The sequence below is a fragment of the Bubalus kerabau genome, chromosome X (assembly GCF_029407905.1).
Source record: "Bubalus kerabau isolate K-KA32 ecotype Philippines breed swamp buffalo chromosome X, PCC_UOA_SB_1v2, whole genome shotgun sequence".
In the NCBI taxonomy this organism is placed as follows: Eukaryota; Metazoa; Chordata; class Mammalia; order Artiodactyla; family Bovidae; genus Bubalus; species Bubalus kerabau.
Window position 1 is genome coordinate 94,781,084 of NC_073647.1, and position 18,070 is coordinate 94,799,153.

Genomic DNA, 18,070 nt, shown 5'->3' on the forward strand with positions numbered 1-18,070 from the left:
TTCCAAAAAGTTGAAGAGAAGGGAATACTCACAAACTCATTTTACAAAGCCAGTCCTGATACCAAACCAGATGTGGACACTACAAACAAACTAAAGAACAATATTCCTGATGGATATAGATGCAAACATTCTCAACAGAGTATTAGCAAGTCAATTCAATAGAATATTAAACTGGTTAAATAACATGACCATCTGGAATTTACCCCTGGGATACAAGGATGGTTCAACATAGGCATATCAATAAATATATTAATAGAATGAAACATAAAAATGATATGATGCTTTCAATGGATGTAGGATAAAAAAGTATTTGACAGAATATAACATCCTTTCATGAGAAAATACTCAACAAATTGTGTATAGAAGGAACATACCTTAACATAAAAACATATGACAATCCCACTATTAACATCATATTCAATGGTGAGAGATTGAAAACCTTTCCTCTAAGATCAGGAACAAGACAAGGATGCCCACTTTTATCATTCCTGTCTTCAGTGTAGAACTGGAAAGTCCTAGTTAGAGCAGTTAGATGGGAAAAAGAAATAAAAGGCACCTAAATCAGAATGAAAGAAGTAAAATTATTCATATTTTAGATGATATGATCTTATACATAGAAACTTCTTAGGACTTCACTAAAAACTATTAGACCCAATAAAGGAATTCAGTGAAGTTCAGTTCAGTCGCTCAGTCATGTCTGACTCTTTGCGACCCCATGAATTGCAGCACGCCAGGCCTTCCTGTCCATCACCAACTCCCGGAGTTCACCCAAACTCATGTGCATCGAGTCGGTGATGCCATCCAGCCATCTCATCCTCTGTCGTCCCCTTCTCCTCCTGCCCCCAATCCCTCCCAGCATCAGAATCTTTTCCAATGAGTCAACTCTTCGCATGAGGTGGCCAAAGTATTGGAGTTTCAGCGTTAGCCATGAAGTGATGGGACCAGTTGCCATGATCTTAGTTTTCTGAATGTTGAGCTTTAAGCCAACTTTTTCACTCTCCTCTTTCACTTTCATCAAGAGGCTTTTTAGTTCCTCTTCACTTTCTGCCATAAGGGTGGTGTTATCTGCATATCTGAGGTTATTGATATTTCTCCTGGCAATCCAGCTTACGCTTCCTCCAGCCCAGCATTTCTCATGATGTACTCTGCATATAAGTTAAATAAGCAGGGTGACAGTATACAGCCTTGACGTACTCCTTTTCCTATTTGGAAGCAGTCTGTTGTTCCATGTCCAGTTCTAACTGTTGCTTCCTGACCTGCATATAGGTTTCTCAAGAGGCAGGTCAGGTGGCCTAGTATTCCCATCTCTTTCAAAATTTTCCACAGTTCATTGTGATCCACACAGTCAAAGGCTTTGGCATAGTCAATAAAGCAGAAATAGATATTTTTCTGGAACTCTCTTCCTTTTTCCATGATCCAGTGGATGTTGGCAATTTGATCTCTGGCTCCTCTGCCTTTTCTAAAACCAGCTTGAACATCTGGAAGTTCATGGTTCACGTATTGCTGAAGCCTGGCTTGGAGAATTTTGAGCATTACTTTACTAGCGTGTGAGATGAGTGCAATTGTGCGGTAGTTTGAGCATTCTTTGGCATTGCCTTTCTTTGGGATTGGAATGAAAACTGACCTTTTCCAGTCCTGTGGCCACTGCTGAGTCTTCCAAATTTGCTGGCATATTGAGTGCAGCACTTTCGTGGCATCATCTTTCAGGATTTGAAATATCTCAGCTGGAATTCCATCACCTCCACTAGCTTTGTTCATAGTGATGCTTTCTAAGCCCACTTGACTTCACATTCCATGATATCTGGCTCTAGGTGAGTGATCACACCATTGTGATTATCTGGGTCATGAAGATCTTTTTTGTACAATTCTTCTGTGTATTCCTGCCACCTCTTTTTAATATCCCCTGCTTCTGTTAGGTCCATACCATTTCCATCCTTTATCGAGCCCATCTTTGTATGAAATGTTACCTTGGCATCTCTAATTTTCTTGATGAGATCTCTAGTCTTTCCCATTCTGTTTTCCTCTTTTTCTTTGCACTGATCGCTGAGGAAGGCTTTCTTATCTCTCCTTGCTATTCTTTGGAACTATGCATTCAAATAGGAATATCCTTCTTTTTCTTCTTTGCTTTTCACTTCTCTTCTTTTCACAGCTATTTGTAGGGCCTCCTCCAACAGCCATTTTGCTTTTTTGCATTTTTTTTCCATGTGGATGGTCTTGATCCCTGCCTCTGTACAATGTCACAAACCTCCATCCATAGTTCATCAGGTACTCTGTCTCTCAGATCTAGTCCCTTAAATCTATTTCTCACTTCCACTGTATAATCATAAGGGATTTGATTTAGGTCATACCTGAATGGTCTAGTGGTTTTCCCTGCTTGCTCCAATTTGGCAATAAGGAGTTTGTGATCTGAGCCACAGTCAGCTCCTGGTCTTGTTTTTGCTGACCTATAATGAAAAGGACATATTTTTTGCATGTTAGTTCTAGAAGGTCTTGTACGTCTTCATAGAACCGTTCAACTTCTACTTCTTCAGCGTTACTGGTTGGGGTATAGACTTGGATTACCGTGATATTGAATGGTTTGTCTTGGAAATGAACAGAGATTATTTTGTCGTTTTTTAGATTGCATCCAAGTACTGCATTTTGGGCTCTTTTGTTGACTATGATGGCTACTCCATTTCTTCGAAGAGATTCTTGCCCATAGTAGTAGATATAATGGTCATCTGAGTTTAATTCACCCATTCCAGTCCATCTTAGTTTGCTGATTCCTAGAACGTCGATGTTCACTGTTGCCATCTCCTGTTTGTCCAGTTCCACTTTGCCTTGATTCATGGACCTAACATTCTAGGTTCCTATGCAATATTGCTCTTTACAGCATCAGACTTTGCTTCCATCACCAGTCCCGTCCACAACTGGGTGTTGTTTGTGCTTTAACTCCATCCCTTCATTCTTTCTGGAGTTATTTCTCCACTGATCTCCAGTAGCATATTGGCATCTACCGACCTGGGGAGTTCCTCTTTCAGTGTCTTATCTCTTTGCCTTTTCATAATGTTCATGGTGTTCTCAAGGCAAAAATACTGAAGTGGGTGCCATTCCCTTCAGATGGGTCGTTAATACCTACCCATCTGAAATTTTTCCAAAAAATTGTAGAGAAAGGAACACTCCCAAGTTTATTCTATGCAAAGCTACCATCACCCTGATATCAAAACCAGACAAAGATATCCTCAAGAAAGAAAATTATAGGCCAGTATTGCTGATGAACATAAACATAAAAACCCTCAACAAAATACTGTCAAACTACATACAAAAACACATAGAAAGGATCGTACACTGTGATCAAGTGTGATTTATCCCAGGGATGCATGGATTTTTTGATATATGCAAGTAAATCAATGTGATACATCGACATTAACAAATTGAAAAATAAATCCCATATGATATTCTCAATAGATGCAGAGAAAGGTTTTGACAAAGTTCAAAACCCATTATATTTCAAATATTTAATTAATTTTTTAAACGAATTAAAAATTTTTGTGGTAAAATATATAAAACATACCATCTTAACTATTTTTAAGTATACAATTCATCAGTGTTAAGTTCACTTAAATTGTTAAGTGTGTTACATTGAACATTCATAGTGTTTAAAGTACATTAAGAAAACTCTTGAGCTCTTTTCATCTTGCAGAATTTCAGCTTTGTACCCATTAAGTAACAAGTGTCTGTTCTCCACTTTCCCCGTCTGTGGCATACACCATTCTACTTTCTATGAATTTGACTACTGTAGGTACCTCATATTAGTGAAATTATACATTATTCGTGCTTTTCCCATTATTGTATTTCACTTAGCATAGTATCCTCAAGTTTCATCTGTGTTGTAGCATGTGTCCGAATTTCCTGCTCTTCAAAGGCTAAATAATATTCCACTGTTATGTACTGCATTTTGTTTATTCATTCATCCATTGATGGAGACTTGTAATACTTCCACCTTTTGGCTATCGTGAACAATACTGCTATGCCCTTGGGTGTAAAAATATCTCTTTGAGACCTTATTTTTTGTTATTTGAGTTTATACAAAGTAGAATTAGTAGATTATATAGAAATTATTTTTAATTTTTTAGAGGAATCACCATACTGGTTTGCATAGCAGCTATACAATTTTACATTCTCACCAGTAGCGCACAAGTTTTCCAAGTTGTCCACATTCTGGCCAACATTTTTTTGTTTTTTTTGACAGTAGCTATTTTAATGGGTATGACGTGGTATCCTTGTGCTTTTGATTGCATTTCACTAATGGATTAGTAATATTATCTTTTCATGTGATTTTTTCCATTTGTATATCTTTTTTTGGAAGAATGTCTATTCAACCTCTTTGCCCATTTTATTTTTTTATTTTCCATAATCATTTATTCCAGGACATTGCATATACTTCTTTGTGTTATACAGTAGGATCTTCACATTTTATTTTATTATTTTTTTTTTAGCCTTTCAGTTCTGCATTTTATTTTTTATTTTTTTTAATTTTATTTTATTTTTAAACTTTACATAATTCTATTAGTTTTGCCAAATATCAAAATGAATCCACCACAGGTATACATGTGTTCCTCATCCTGAACCCTCCTCCCTCCTTCCTCCCCATTCCATCCCTCTGGGTCGTCCCAGTGCACCAGCCCCAAGCATCCAGTATCGTGCATCGAACCTGGACTGGCAACTCGTTTCATGCATGATATTTTACATGTTTCAATGCCATTCTCCCAAATCTTCCCACCCTCTCCCTCTCTCACAGAGTCCATAAGACTGTTCTATACATCAGTGTCTCTTTTGCTGTCTCGTACACAGGGTTATTGTTACCATCTTTCTAAATTCCATATATATGCGTTAATATACTGTATTGGTGTTTTTCTTTCTGGCTTACTTCACTCTGTATAATAGGCTCCAGTTTCATCCACCTCATTAGAACTGATTCAAATGTATTCTTTTTAATGATCTTCGCCCATTTTAAAAGTCAGTTGATTTTTTATTGTTTTGAAAGTGAAAGTTAGTCACTCAGTCATGTCTGATTCTTTGTGACCCCATGGACTGTAGCCCACCATGCTCCTCTGTCCATGGAATTCTCCAGGCAAGAATACTGGAGTGGGTTGCCATTTCCTTCTCCAGGGGATCTTCCCGACCCAGGGATCGAGCCCAGGTCTCCCGTATTGCAGGCAGACTCTTTACCAACTGAGCCACCAGGGAAATCTTTCTTTGGGAAAATGTCTAATCAACCTCTTTGCCCATTTTTAAGTCAGTTTTGTTGTTGTTGTTGTTGAGTTTATATATCTGGATATTAATGGTGTATCAGATGTATATTTTGCAAATATTTTCTCCTGTTTCATAGGTTGCCTTTTCACCCTTTTGATTGTATTCCTTGATACACAAAATGTAAAAATTTTCACATAGTCCAGTTTATGTTTTTAATTTTGTTTTTTTGTGCTTTTAGTGTCATATCAAAGAAATCATTGTCAAATCCAGTGTTATAAAGGTTTTCCCCTATATTTTCTTCTATAAGTTTTACATTTTAGGTCTTCCGTTTAGGTTTTTGATCCATTTTGAGTTTGTTTTTTTATATGATGTAAGGTGATTTCATCAAGGAATTTTCACCAGTTTCATTCTTTTGCTTATGGATATCCAATTGTCCCAGCACTGTTTATTGAAAAAATTATTTTTTTTCCTTCATGGAATGGTCTTGGCACCCTTGTTGAAAATCATTTGACCATGTATGTGAGGTTTTCTTTTGAAACTCTTATTTTATTCCATTGGTGTATGTGTCTCTTTATGCTGGTACCACACTATTTTGATTACTGTATCTTTGTAGTAAATTTTGAATCATGAAGTATGAGTCCATCAGCTTTGTTCTTCTGTTTCAGGATTGTTTTGGCTCTTCTGGGTACCTTGATACTCTGTATGAGTTTAGGATGGAGTTTTCCATTTTTGCAAAAAATATCTTTGGGATGTTCACAGGGATTGCATTACATGTGTAGATCAGTTTGGGTGTGTTACCATCTTAACGATACTAAGTCTTCCAATCCATGAACTCTTTGCATTTAACATAGTCATTATCTACTGTTATATTATTTGTGTAATGAAGCATACTTTTTAAAGGAGTTGTTGACTGAGGGAATTGGGAAATTTCTTTTCATTCTTTCAGTTTTATTAAGATATAATTGACATTCAGCACTTTGTAAGTTTAAGCTGTACAGCATGACTTGAGAAGATAATCAAAAGGTACAAAGTTCCAGTTATAAAATAAATGTATATTGAGAATGTAACGTACATGTTGACTGTAGTAAACAGTGCTGTATGGTATATTTGAAAGTTGATTCTAGAGTAGATCATAGAAGTTCTCATGACAAGGGACTAGTAAATTTCTAATGTCTGTTCGTGTATCGTCACTTCATATATCTCATGTTCCAGTATTTATAAATTGGCATCAGTTTTGGAGAAAAAGAATAAATTAAATATTAGTAGAGAGATGATTATCTGGTGGTATATATTTATTTATAAGAAGAAAATGCTTGTGGCTTGATAAATTAAACAGGAAGTGAATTAAATTATCTGTTATTGACAAATAGTTTTGTTGAGATATTTAATGGTATTACTTAAGCTCAGATATAGTTTTATCTTGCCTGTTTGGGTAATGCTCAAACAAATTTTAGGCTTGTTAATTAAAAAAAGTTATTTTATTCACACCACTTAAAATTGTGTTTTCTTGAACAGAGCTTCTGTTGGATTTTATTTCCTGAAGATTATCTGTGAACATTTTCAGTCATCAGAAGATACTAGTAAAGCTCAACTGCTACACATTGACATGCTTTTACAAAGGAAGGAAGACTTGTTTGCAAAGGAGAAGGTTGAAGAAATCATTATAGGTCAGTAGGATTTTTGCAGATGTTTTAGAAAAGTGTTCATATGCATGTCCTTCAGAGATGGATATCAGAACGGTAGGAAAATCCTCAGATCAACAGATTTATTTTCTTTTTCTCACTTACTATTTTTCCTCCCTAATATCGTTTAACTATAACAATTCACCTAGCCAGATTCCACCTATGTGCTAAGCCAGGATGAAAACTAAACAAAAATAACAAAATATCAACAAAAATAGACTCAGCTTAAAACTCATCTGTAATGGAAAATTGTGAGATTGGAAGCCTAATTTCATGTTTCAGTTTGATCTCAGATTAGTTTGTGTACCTTCAGGCAAGTCAGTAATATCTCTGGATCTTGGTTTTTTCCAACTATATAGTGAAGGTTGTGAACTACATTCCTAATTTTTTATTTCTTTTCAGCAGCAGTAGCATCCTTTTGTGATGCAATCTTATGTGAACCCTGCCCCAAATAAAACAGATTAGAGTTGTTGTAGTTAAAGCAAAGATATAGAGTCAAATCTCAGCATTCCATTAATCCCCCATCTCTCTTTAGAACCTTATACTCTGAAGAACTCAGATAGTGTGAACTCTTTCTTAGAAAATTCTTACCCTAGTCTGTTCTTTCAGCTCTATACATGTAGAGATATTACTGGAACGATAGTCACTAATGTTAACACTGGGATTTATTCTGAGTGGTGGGAGTTTTGGTGATTTGTTGCTTTTCTGTTGTTTACCAGATTGCTTGAATTTTATAAGTATGAATCATGTTTCATAAAAACAAAGGCATTGATTTTTAAAGGAAATCTTTTGACTAGATAATCTCTGAGTCTTTTGAACTCTAGATTCTATGAACTGTATTTTACTGATGACACCTTTCCTCCATATCCTCACTAAGAATCCAGTTATTTTTAGACCCAGTGTTGATAAGCTTGGTTATGTGATTTTCCAACCCTCAGCATTTTAATGGTAGTATATTATGAAGGGAGAAAGGACGACCTACAAGGAAATATAAAGATATCCTGATTACAAGGGAGGGAAAAACCTTATAAGTTGTATAAAAACATTTTAAATACTTTTAAAAGTATAATATGTGAAGTTGCTCAGTCGTGTCTGACTCTTTGTGACCCCATGGACTGTAGCCTATCAGGTTCTTCCATCCATGGAATTTTCCGGGCAAGAATACTGGAGTGGGTTGCCATTTCTTTACTATATAATAATCACTGAAGTCATCATTATGGTATACTAACAGTATAATAAAATACAATAGCTATTATTGTTGACCTTGAATAGTCTAAAAATAGTTATGCTTCATAAACTAGAAAATAGGTTTAAAATAAATAAATTAAAAAAAAAAAGACTAGATATATTCATGGATAATAGCTCTCCAGCACTGAAGGCTGGTGGAGCCACTCGGGGAGGATCTGGCTGAGATGAAAGTGTTTCATGTTGGTTTCTCTCATTGTATCAGAGATCCAGATGGTAAAATGGACTTTCTTATTGGTTCATTTCCTGGACATTTTTCTTTCTGTCTTTCTTTCTTTTAAAATATGATTCATTAAAAAATATATTTATTTAAAAAAGAAAAACATAATTCTTAAAACATGATTTTTAGAAAAATTAAGAACCTTAAGTGATTTAGACTTCTTAAAAATATTTTGTTTGATGAAAGTAAACTGCCAGGTAACCAGAAAACTTTATTATCTAGAATAACTAATTTTCCATGATTACAGTTAGCCAAAGTTGTATTATGGTATCTAATTATACAGTTATACTTTCAACATATTATAATATTTTAGGTATGTACTTTACAGGGCTTTTTACTTTCATGTGACTATTTTTGACTAAGTTGTGGAACAAACTTTGCTGACTGGGTTAAGGGGTCAGAGACTCTGTTTTTTTTTTTAATATAAAATTATTTATTTTAATTGGAGGCTAATTACTTTACAATATTGTAGTGGTTTTGCCATACATTGACATGAATCTGCCACGGGTGTACATGTGTTCCCCATCCTGAACCCCCCTCCCTCCCCATCCCATCCCTTTGGGTCATCCCAGTGTACCACCCCCGCACCCTGTCTCATGCATGAAACCTGGACTGCCCATTCGTTTCACATATGATAATATAAATGTTTTTTCAATGCCATTCTCCCAAATCATTCCACCCTTGCCCTCTCCCACAGAGTCCAAAAGACTGTTTTATACATCTGTGTGTCTTTTGCTGAGAGACTCTGTTTTCTAATCAAGACTTTTGTGGAAATTGATTGTGACAAAGTGGTGAAATTGGAAGAGGTATACAATTCTACTATAGATTAAACTTTACTTTAGTGTGTGCTAATGTATTTGAACCCTGTAAACGTCTAGACCAGAAACAATCAGACATGTTACAATTTAAAGTAATAGAGTTTATGTGTAAACATGGTCTTAAAGTATTTTACAAAGGCTTTAAGGTATAATTGGCCTTTCTTGTGAACTTGAACTGATCTAGTTAGTATATAATAGTATAAACACTTCTTATTAATGATTTCTAGCATTGCTGTCTGTTCACTGATAATAACATTAAGGCACCAGATGATGATCAAATTTGGAACATAGCAAACACATTAAAAAGAAACTGGGCTGGAAAACTATTACAGATTGATGGGAAAATTACAGTGATTCTAGCAAACTCTGATTGTATTATATAGTCAATTTTGCTAGTAAATCTAAAATTGATGATGAAAACCTGTCTGAATGTGGTTGTGTTTGTCCATTACGTAAAGATTATAGGTTCTGAATACAGTTATTGCTCTTTATTTAAGGTAATAGATCTTGATTCTTGTTTTTAGAGCTTGTTTTTTTTTTTCAGGTCACCAAACAGGAAAACCACTGGCATCAGAATTAATAGGCTATTTCCACAACATTATTTGGAAACAAGCTGCCAGAAGTTTTGAGGTTTGGGAATAATCTATTTTTATTCTTTATATTCTTTCTTCACACTAACAAATAAAACAGTGTGTTCACTATAAAGATCATAGAGCATCAAATACTTAATAATCTCTTTCTGCTTATATACTATTTATTAAATGTAATACAGAACATTAATGGGCCGTGGACAAGAATTTACTTAAAAATGCTAAGATGTGATTCATCCCCACTGGGAGTTTGTTGCTGTTCAGTCTCTAAGTCAGTGTCTGACTCCTTGCAACCCCGTGAACTACAGCACACTAGGCTTCCTTGTCCTTCACTATCTCCCAGTTTGTTCAAATTCAAGTCCATTGAGTCAGTTGGTGATGCTATCTAACCATCTCATCCTCTGCCACGCTCTTCTCTTTTGCCTTCAATCTTTCCCAGCATCAGTGTCTTTTCCAATAAGTCCGCTCTTTGCATCCGGTGGCCAAAAAATTGGAACTTCAGCTTCAGCATCAGTCTTTCCAATGACTGTTAAGGGTTGATTTCCTTCAGGATTGACTGGTTTGATTTCCTTGTAGTCCAAGGGACTCTCAAGAGTCTTCTCCAGCATCACAATTCAAAAGCATCAATTCTTTGGTGCTCAGCTTTCTTTATGGTCCAACTCTTACATCCATACATGACTACGGGAAAAACCATAGCTTTGACTCATATGGACCTTTGTCGGCCAAGTAATGTCTCTGCTTTTTAATATGCTGTCTAAATTTGTCATACTTTTCCTTCCAAGGAGCAAGCATCTTTTAATTTCATGGCTACAGTTACTGTCCACAGTGATTTTGGAGCCCAATAAAAGAAAATCTGTCAATGTTTCCACTTTTTCCCCTTTTATTTGCCATGAAGTGATGGGACCAGATCTTAGTTTTTTGAATGCTGAATTTTAAGCCAGCTTTTTCACTCTCCTCTTTTACCCTTATCAAGAGATTCTTTATTTCCTCCCTGTCTATCACCAACTCCCGGAGTTCACTCAGACTCACATCCATCGAGTCGGTGATGCCATCCAGCCATCTCATCCTCTGCCGTCCCCTTCTCCTTCTGCCCCCAATCCCTCCTAGCATCAGAGTCTTTTCCAATGAGTCAACTCTTCGCATGAGGTGGCCAAAGTACTGGAGTTTTTCAGCTTTAGCATCATTCCTTCCAAAGAAATCCCAGGGCTGATCTCCTTCAGAATGGACTGGTTGGATCTCTTTGCAGTCCAAGGGATAAGGATAAGAGGCTTATGGAAGCTTCCTGATGGGAGATACTAACTGTGGGGTAAACTGAGTCTTGTTCTGATGGGTCATATTCTGATTGAATATGTAGTTTGCAGGTATTGTCTCTAATTTCATAGGTTGCCTTTTAATTTTGTTGATGTGAGGGAAGAAGAGAGAATATTGATTGCCACTATGACTTATATTCATCAAGGCTGGTAATAAAATGCACTTAGCATCCAACTAAAGATGTGTTTTGGTTGACTAAAAATTTCAGCATTACCATTTTTTGTTTCTAGAGATGACTTGGACCAATTAGGGTCAAATGTAGAGATATCTCTGTAACTTTGTTATTTCTTTTTAAATTTTAGGTACACAATTTTGATGATGCCCTGCACTGGTACTGTTATTCTCTGAGATTTTATGCAGCTGATCAATCTGATATGGACTTGGCCAAGCTACAGAGGAACATGGCTTCTTGTTACCTGCATTTGGGACAATTTGATAAGGTCATTTGATTTATCTCTTTTTCAAAGATAGCGTATGTTACAGGTGGTGGCAGAGAGATAATTACAATGTGATATCTTGACTATTAGGTTAGGATATCTGAGAGTTCCTTCATACAGGACAAAGTCAAATTGATAGTTTCCTGACTCACACACTATGAACATTAATAAGTATAACTTCCTAGTAGGAGAAAGAATTTATAGACTCTTAATTCCATTGCTTACTGTTTATTTTTAACTCTGTTCTGAAAGGTAGTGTATCATTGGAATTCATGAACAGAGTTATCTGCTACTAACCATCTGCAGTATTGTCCTTCGAAGCAGAATAAATTTTAAGGTAAACAGTTTTTTTGGTCAGGCATTCAGTTAGAACAAATACTTGGATGAAATATCATTCTTTTACTTTATGGGTTAGCTCTTGCCTTTCTACCACTCTTTAAAAAGTTCAGCAATTGGTTTCTTATCAGGACAAAATTCTAGAAGGTAAAATAGATAAAACTTGTTTGAGGATAGAGCCATTCCTACTTCCCAAAGCAATTGGGACATTTCTTCCTTTGCTTACATAATAGTATGCACATGATGGGAAGGGAGTATATTGCCTTGTTGTAGGACAAAGAAACGGGGTGGACAAGTATGGACTCAATATGAAGCTTTTGATTGCTTTTTAAGTTTTAATGACAAATTTAGGGGAAAATATGTGATTAAAGGATGTAATTATAGACATTTTCTTTGAAGATTTGTTCACTTTGAAGGATTATTTGTCTGAATGAATACTTCAGATTTTCTTTCACAAGAGTATTTACCATTTAGTTTGTTATAAATTCACAGTCCTGAAAGAGAAGTTGAAAGTTTATTTACCTCATGGTATTTCTACACAGGCTAACATTTAATTGTTCCAGAAAGATAGTTGACTACTATTTATTTAAAGACCTGAAAAGATGTCACATAGATTTTGTTACCTAATTAATTATATTTCTGCTCAGAATACCATTAACTATTTCAGAAAGTTAATTTCCCACTGCTTACTTAAAGAGGTATAAAGAAGAGAATCACAAAGCTTTTGTGACTTCTATGATTTGTGTTAATCTGGAAGATTGAGAAGTACTGAGACCTAGAGCTGGGAGATGGATGCATCTGCAGGCCAAGGAGGGATATCTCATCAGCTCATCAAGATGGAAAGAACATAGTATGAGATACTGTAATAGTCTCTGAAGTTACAAAGATGAACAAGTTGCCTTCAGCTCAGTAAAGCAGTTGGCATCAGGGTATCCTAATGAGCAAATCAGAAGATTATGGCAGTGGGGAAAGTTTAAGTTGAAAAGATTCCATAAGTCAGGCACATAGGTAGTTGGTATCTCATAAGCTCATCAATCAGGGAACAGGTCTTCAATCATTGAGATTTGGACTCAGATGCAGGACTAAAATCTTTACATCACTGGGCGTATGTGTACATAGACTAAAAAAAGCAAGGTCGAGCTCCAAACCTAAAGTGACTGGGTTTAGGTTTGGGTTGAGCTCTAAATCTAAAGTGACTGGCTCTAAAGAGGAGCTCAGGCATGGGGAGCCAGACTGCAGTTACCTAAAAGAGAATACAAAGTGAATAGATAATAGAGTTTTCTAAGACTTGAAGCAATGCTTCTTAAATTTCCTTTGTGTTAGCTTTGGTTCTAGAGCCTAGTGTAGGACTGAGCCTATAATTGGGAGTTCAAATGGTATTAGTAGTGAGGAAGGGAAGAATAAGGCAGCAGGAAACCAGGTGGGTTCTAATATGTATACTCGGTTTGTGATTATATCATTTAAGGCTAGATTGCCTACTTGATTACTATTAGTATATTTCTCCATTTTATTTTTCTTATCTTAAACTTACCAGATACCAATTTGATACCCTCCATATGTAAGAATAGTCTACTGTGCACTAAGACAGATAGAAAGGTGATAAAAATCACACAGTTCATCATATTTTACTATTTTGCTATTCCCACCTAGCCTGGTTAATTTTATTTTGTGATTTTTTCACTCCTTCCCTTGATCTATTTGAGCATTGTTCAGAAATTTTACAAAACCATATTTATTGAATCTGATAAAATTTCTTAGTTTTCACATGCTAAGTTGCTTCAGTTGTGTTCTACTCTTTGCGACCTTATTGACTGTAGCTCACCAAGCTCCTCTGTCTATGGGGTTTTCCAGGCAAGAATACTGGAGTGGGTTGATGTGCCCTCCTCCAGGGGATCTTTCCAACCCAGGGATCGAACCCACATCTCTTATGTCTCCTGCATTGGCAGGCAGGTTCTTTATCACTCCTGCCACCTGGGAAGCCCAAGTGTTAGTCGCTCAATCGTGCCTGATTGTTTGCAACTCAATGAACTGTAGCCCACCAGGCTCCCTGGAATTATCCAGTCCCTGGAATTATCCAGGCAAGAATACTAGAGTGGGTAACCATTCCCTTCTCCAGGGGGTCTTCCCAACCAAGGGATCAAACCCAGGTTTGCTTTGCAGACAGATTCTTTACCATCTGAGCTACTAGGGAAACCCACAGTTTTCACATAAGCACTAACTAAAACGGACTCTTGTTGACTTTCTGTCTTACTCTCCACCAATCCTTGGTAATTGTGAAATGTTTTTTATCCCTAAGCCCAAAGCTTTATCCTTTGTTTTAGCACACACAAAAAAATTAATTTTCTGGGTTTGTAGCCACTGACATCAGCTCCTCTCCTCTTTATCCATTCTTTCTTCTCGCTTATCTCGGAGAAAGAAGTAACTTTCCCGTGGGACCTTCTCTACAAATTTCAATGCTAGTTTTTTCATCTTTTTCTCTCTACTGTTTCTTTCCCTGTCACTACAATTATTTTTAGGCCTTCTCTATCTGAAAGCTTTCCTTCAACCTGTCATCCTCCCTAAATTATAGTTTGTCCTTCTTTTCATTACCAAAGTTTATAACCTAAAATTACTGCCTATATTTTTTTAGTATTCATTCATTCAAAAAATATTTATTAACTGTCTACTACATGTTAAATACTATTCTAGGCATTGGGGATATAGTAGTGACCAAAGTAGACAAAACTGTCTACCCCTACAGAGTTTATATTCTACTGGAGAGACAGACAATGAAAAAATAAATGTTATGGTATATTCAAAAGGTCAGCATATTTTCTGTACAGAACCAGATGGTAAATATTTCAGATTTTCTAGGCCATAGTCTTTCTTGCAAGTACTCAACTTTGCAGTTGTACCATGAAAACAGCTGTAGACCAAATGTAAACAAACTGACTTGACTTTGTGCTAACAAAACTTGATATTTAGGAACATTAAAATTTGAATTTCATATAACTTTTTGTGTCATAAAGTATTCTTCTTTTGATTTTTTCAACCTTTAAAAAAAGTAAAACTTAGCATGATAGATGGTAAACGGGATGTAGCCCAAAGGCCATAGGTTGCTGATCCCTGTTATATTAGACAGTGATAAGTGCTAGAGAAAACTAAGTAGGAAAGGGTAGTATTAAATATTTTAGAGGAGGAATGAAGGGTTGTAATTTTACAGAAGGCCTCAGTGAAAAGGTAGTTTTTGAATAGAAACCTGAGGAAATGAGGGATCTAGCTATAAATATCTTAAACAAGAGCATTCCAGACAGAGGGAGTAGCAAGTGCAAAGGCTGTAGGGGGTGTGGGAGTAGGAGCATATGGGTGGTGTGTGATGAACAGCAGAGAGACTAGTGTGTCTGGAGCTAAGAGAATATTAGGGAAAGTAGGAGATATGATCAAGGAAGTAGCAGAGAAACAGATCTGTAAGAAAGACATTGTATTTTATTGTAAAGATTTATGTCATTAACTCTTGAGATGGAGAACCAGTGAGGGAGTTTGAGGCAGAGGATTGATAATATCTGACTCACATTTTAACAAAATCACTCACTCACTGTGTTGAACAGACTGAGCTGGGTGTAAGAGTAGAAGCAGGGGGAAGAGGTAGGATGCTACTGAAATAATCTAGGCAAGAGATTATGGTGGCATGAACCAGTATGGAGGAAGTGTGGATGGGGAGAAGTGGTAAGATTCTAGATAGAATATGAAAGTGAAGGTGAGAGAATTATCTGACACACCACATATAGAATAGTAGAAAGTGAAAGTGAAGTTGCTCAGTCGTGTCCAACTCTTTGCAGCCCCATGGACTGTAGCCTACCACACTTCTCCATCCATGGGATTTTCCAGGCAAGAGTACTGGAGTGGGTTGACATTTCCTTCTCCAGAGGATCTTCCCAACCCAGGGATTAACTGGGTCTCCCACATTGAAGGCAGACGCTTTACCGTCTGAGCCACCAGGATCGTAGAGGGAAAGACAAGAATGACTCTTAAAGTTTTTGGCCTCATCATCTACTCCCCTCTTCATGATTTTTATGTCCATGATTCTATAAATTGCTCTTTTGAATATCACTAGTGACCTTTTAAAAAACTTTTTTACCATACCATGTGGCATGTGGGATCTTGGTTCCCTCACCAGGGATCAAACCTGCATCCCCTGCATTGGAAGCACAGTCTTAACCACTGGACTGTCAGGGAAGTCCCACTAATGACCTTTTAATGATAAAGTCTAATGATTTTTTCTCAGTCCTTCTTGTTTTCTGGTCTTTCTAGCACAAAAGAATTTAATACTATCAACTACTTTTTCCCTTCTAGAAACTTTCTCTTTGGCTTCTATAACATACTCTTTTTCATTGAAGTATAATTGATTTACAATGTTGTTAGTTTCTGGTTTACAGCAAAGTTATTCAGATATATATATACACATATGTATTTTCATATTCTTTTCCATTATTGTTTATTATAAGATACTGAATATAGTTCCCTGTACTATATGGTAGGGCCTTGTTGTTTATTTGTTTTATATATAGTATTTTGTGTTTGCAAATTCCAAACTCCTATTCTATCCTTCCTCTACCCTCTTTCCTCTTTGGTAACTGTAAGTTTGTTTTCTCTGTGTGACATACTCTCTTAATCCTGTGCTCTGACTCTTCCTTTCTATTTATGTTACCAGCAGTCTCTTCCCAAATGTTGGATGAGGGCAGGTTCTATGTTTATCTCATTGTCCATTTTATCCTTAACACCGCATGAACATTCTGGGTACATGATAAGTTTTCAGTAAACATTTTAAAATTTATTTTCTTGATGTTTGATAAGTTTTCAGTAAACATTTGTTGAATTTATTCTTTTATTTCAATTGTACATTATGCCCTCAGTAATCCCTCAGCTGCTTTCTTAGCTTCAACTCTCCATTCCCACATCTATATCTCTAACCCTGATCTTTCTCACAGCCCACTTCCACCGTTTTACTGTCCTTGGGTATATACATCTATCTAAGACTGAAATCTCAGATTCATGGATTCTTTCTTCTCCCTCTATATTTAGTCATGTTCCACATCTGGTCACTTTTACCTCTGCATTATTTTTGCCAACTGTCTCCTCTTCTATCTTTACCTTACTATCCTAGTCCAAGACAATTGGACTAATTACCTCTAAGACAATTGGAATAATTTATAAATGATTATTATATCTTGCTGAAAATTTTCACTGGCTCGCTATAAATAAAGACCAAATTCCTTAGACTTAAGGTCCTCTGTAATCTTTAAATAAAATAATCCTATTTTATTTCCTGTACACATGTACTATGTTTGTCCCCAACTGAAGTACCTGCTGCTTCCTAACCATACTACATGTTTTTCTGCCTCTGTAACTTTTCCCATGCTTCTGTATTGCAAATTACCTCTTGTGTATATCCCTACCTTTTGAAATAACCTTTTCAAAGCCTGGATTACAATGACAGTCTTAGCTTCCTAAGGAAATTTCTGAGTCTTGATCTTCCTCTAAGATTTTGTTACACATCTGTTTTTACCTAGGTACTTATGTTATGCCTTCTATTCTAGTTATTTGTATACCTGTTTTGTGCGTGTGCTCAGTCATGTCTGACTCTTTGCAACTCCATGGACTGTAGCCCTCCAGGCTCCTCTGTCCATGGAATTTCCCAGGCAAGAATACTGGAGTGGGTTGCCATCTCCTCCTCCAGGAAATATTCCCGACCCAGGGATCAAACCCACATCTCCTGCATTACAGACAGATTCTTTACCCTGAAGCACAGGGAAGCCCTATACCTATCTTAGCTCCCTATTAAATTGATACCTCCTCTAAGATAGGGCTATGTCTTTATTTTGTCTGATATCTAGCATAGAGCCTATTGCATAGTAAACACTCATTATATTAAAAAAATAGTCATAGAGACTCCATAAATGCTTGTCAGTTTCCCTGATATAGGAATTCTATTTGTTCATGCTATTTCTGTCCTTCCTACTGTGGATAATTGGAAATTAAAAGTAACCAAATATGTGAATGTCTTGGATTATCAGAAGTGAATTAGGTTATGTTATTTTAAAAATCATCCCATTATTCTTTTCTCTAGCTCAGTTCCTTTCTTTTAACATGAAACATTGAATCATAGATCATAAATCAATTTGAATGGGTTAAAGAGGTTGGAGAATCTATTTTCTGA

At 36.3% G+C, this 18,070-nt stretch overlaps 1 protein-coding gene across 1 annotated transcript in view; it reads left to right on the forward strand.

Moving 5' to 3' along the window:
* TEX11 (testis expressed 11) overlaps positions 1-18,070 on the forward strand; it is a 212,587-nt gene that overhangs the window by 101,655 nt on the left and 92,862 nt on the right. The window contains exons 14-16 of the mRNA XM_055565760.1: positions 6,751-6,902; positions 9,745-9,830; positions 11,404-11,541. Of these exons, the coding sequence (XP_055421735.1) occupies positions 6,751-6,902; positions 9,745-9,830; positions 11,404-11,541 (376 nt within the window). The remainder of the gene's footprint in view (positions 1-6,750; positions 6,903-9,744; positions 9,831-11,403; positions 11,542-18,070) is intronic.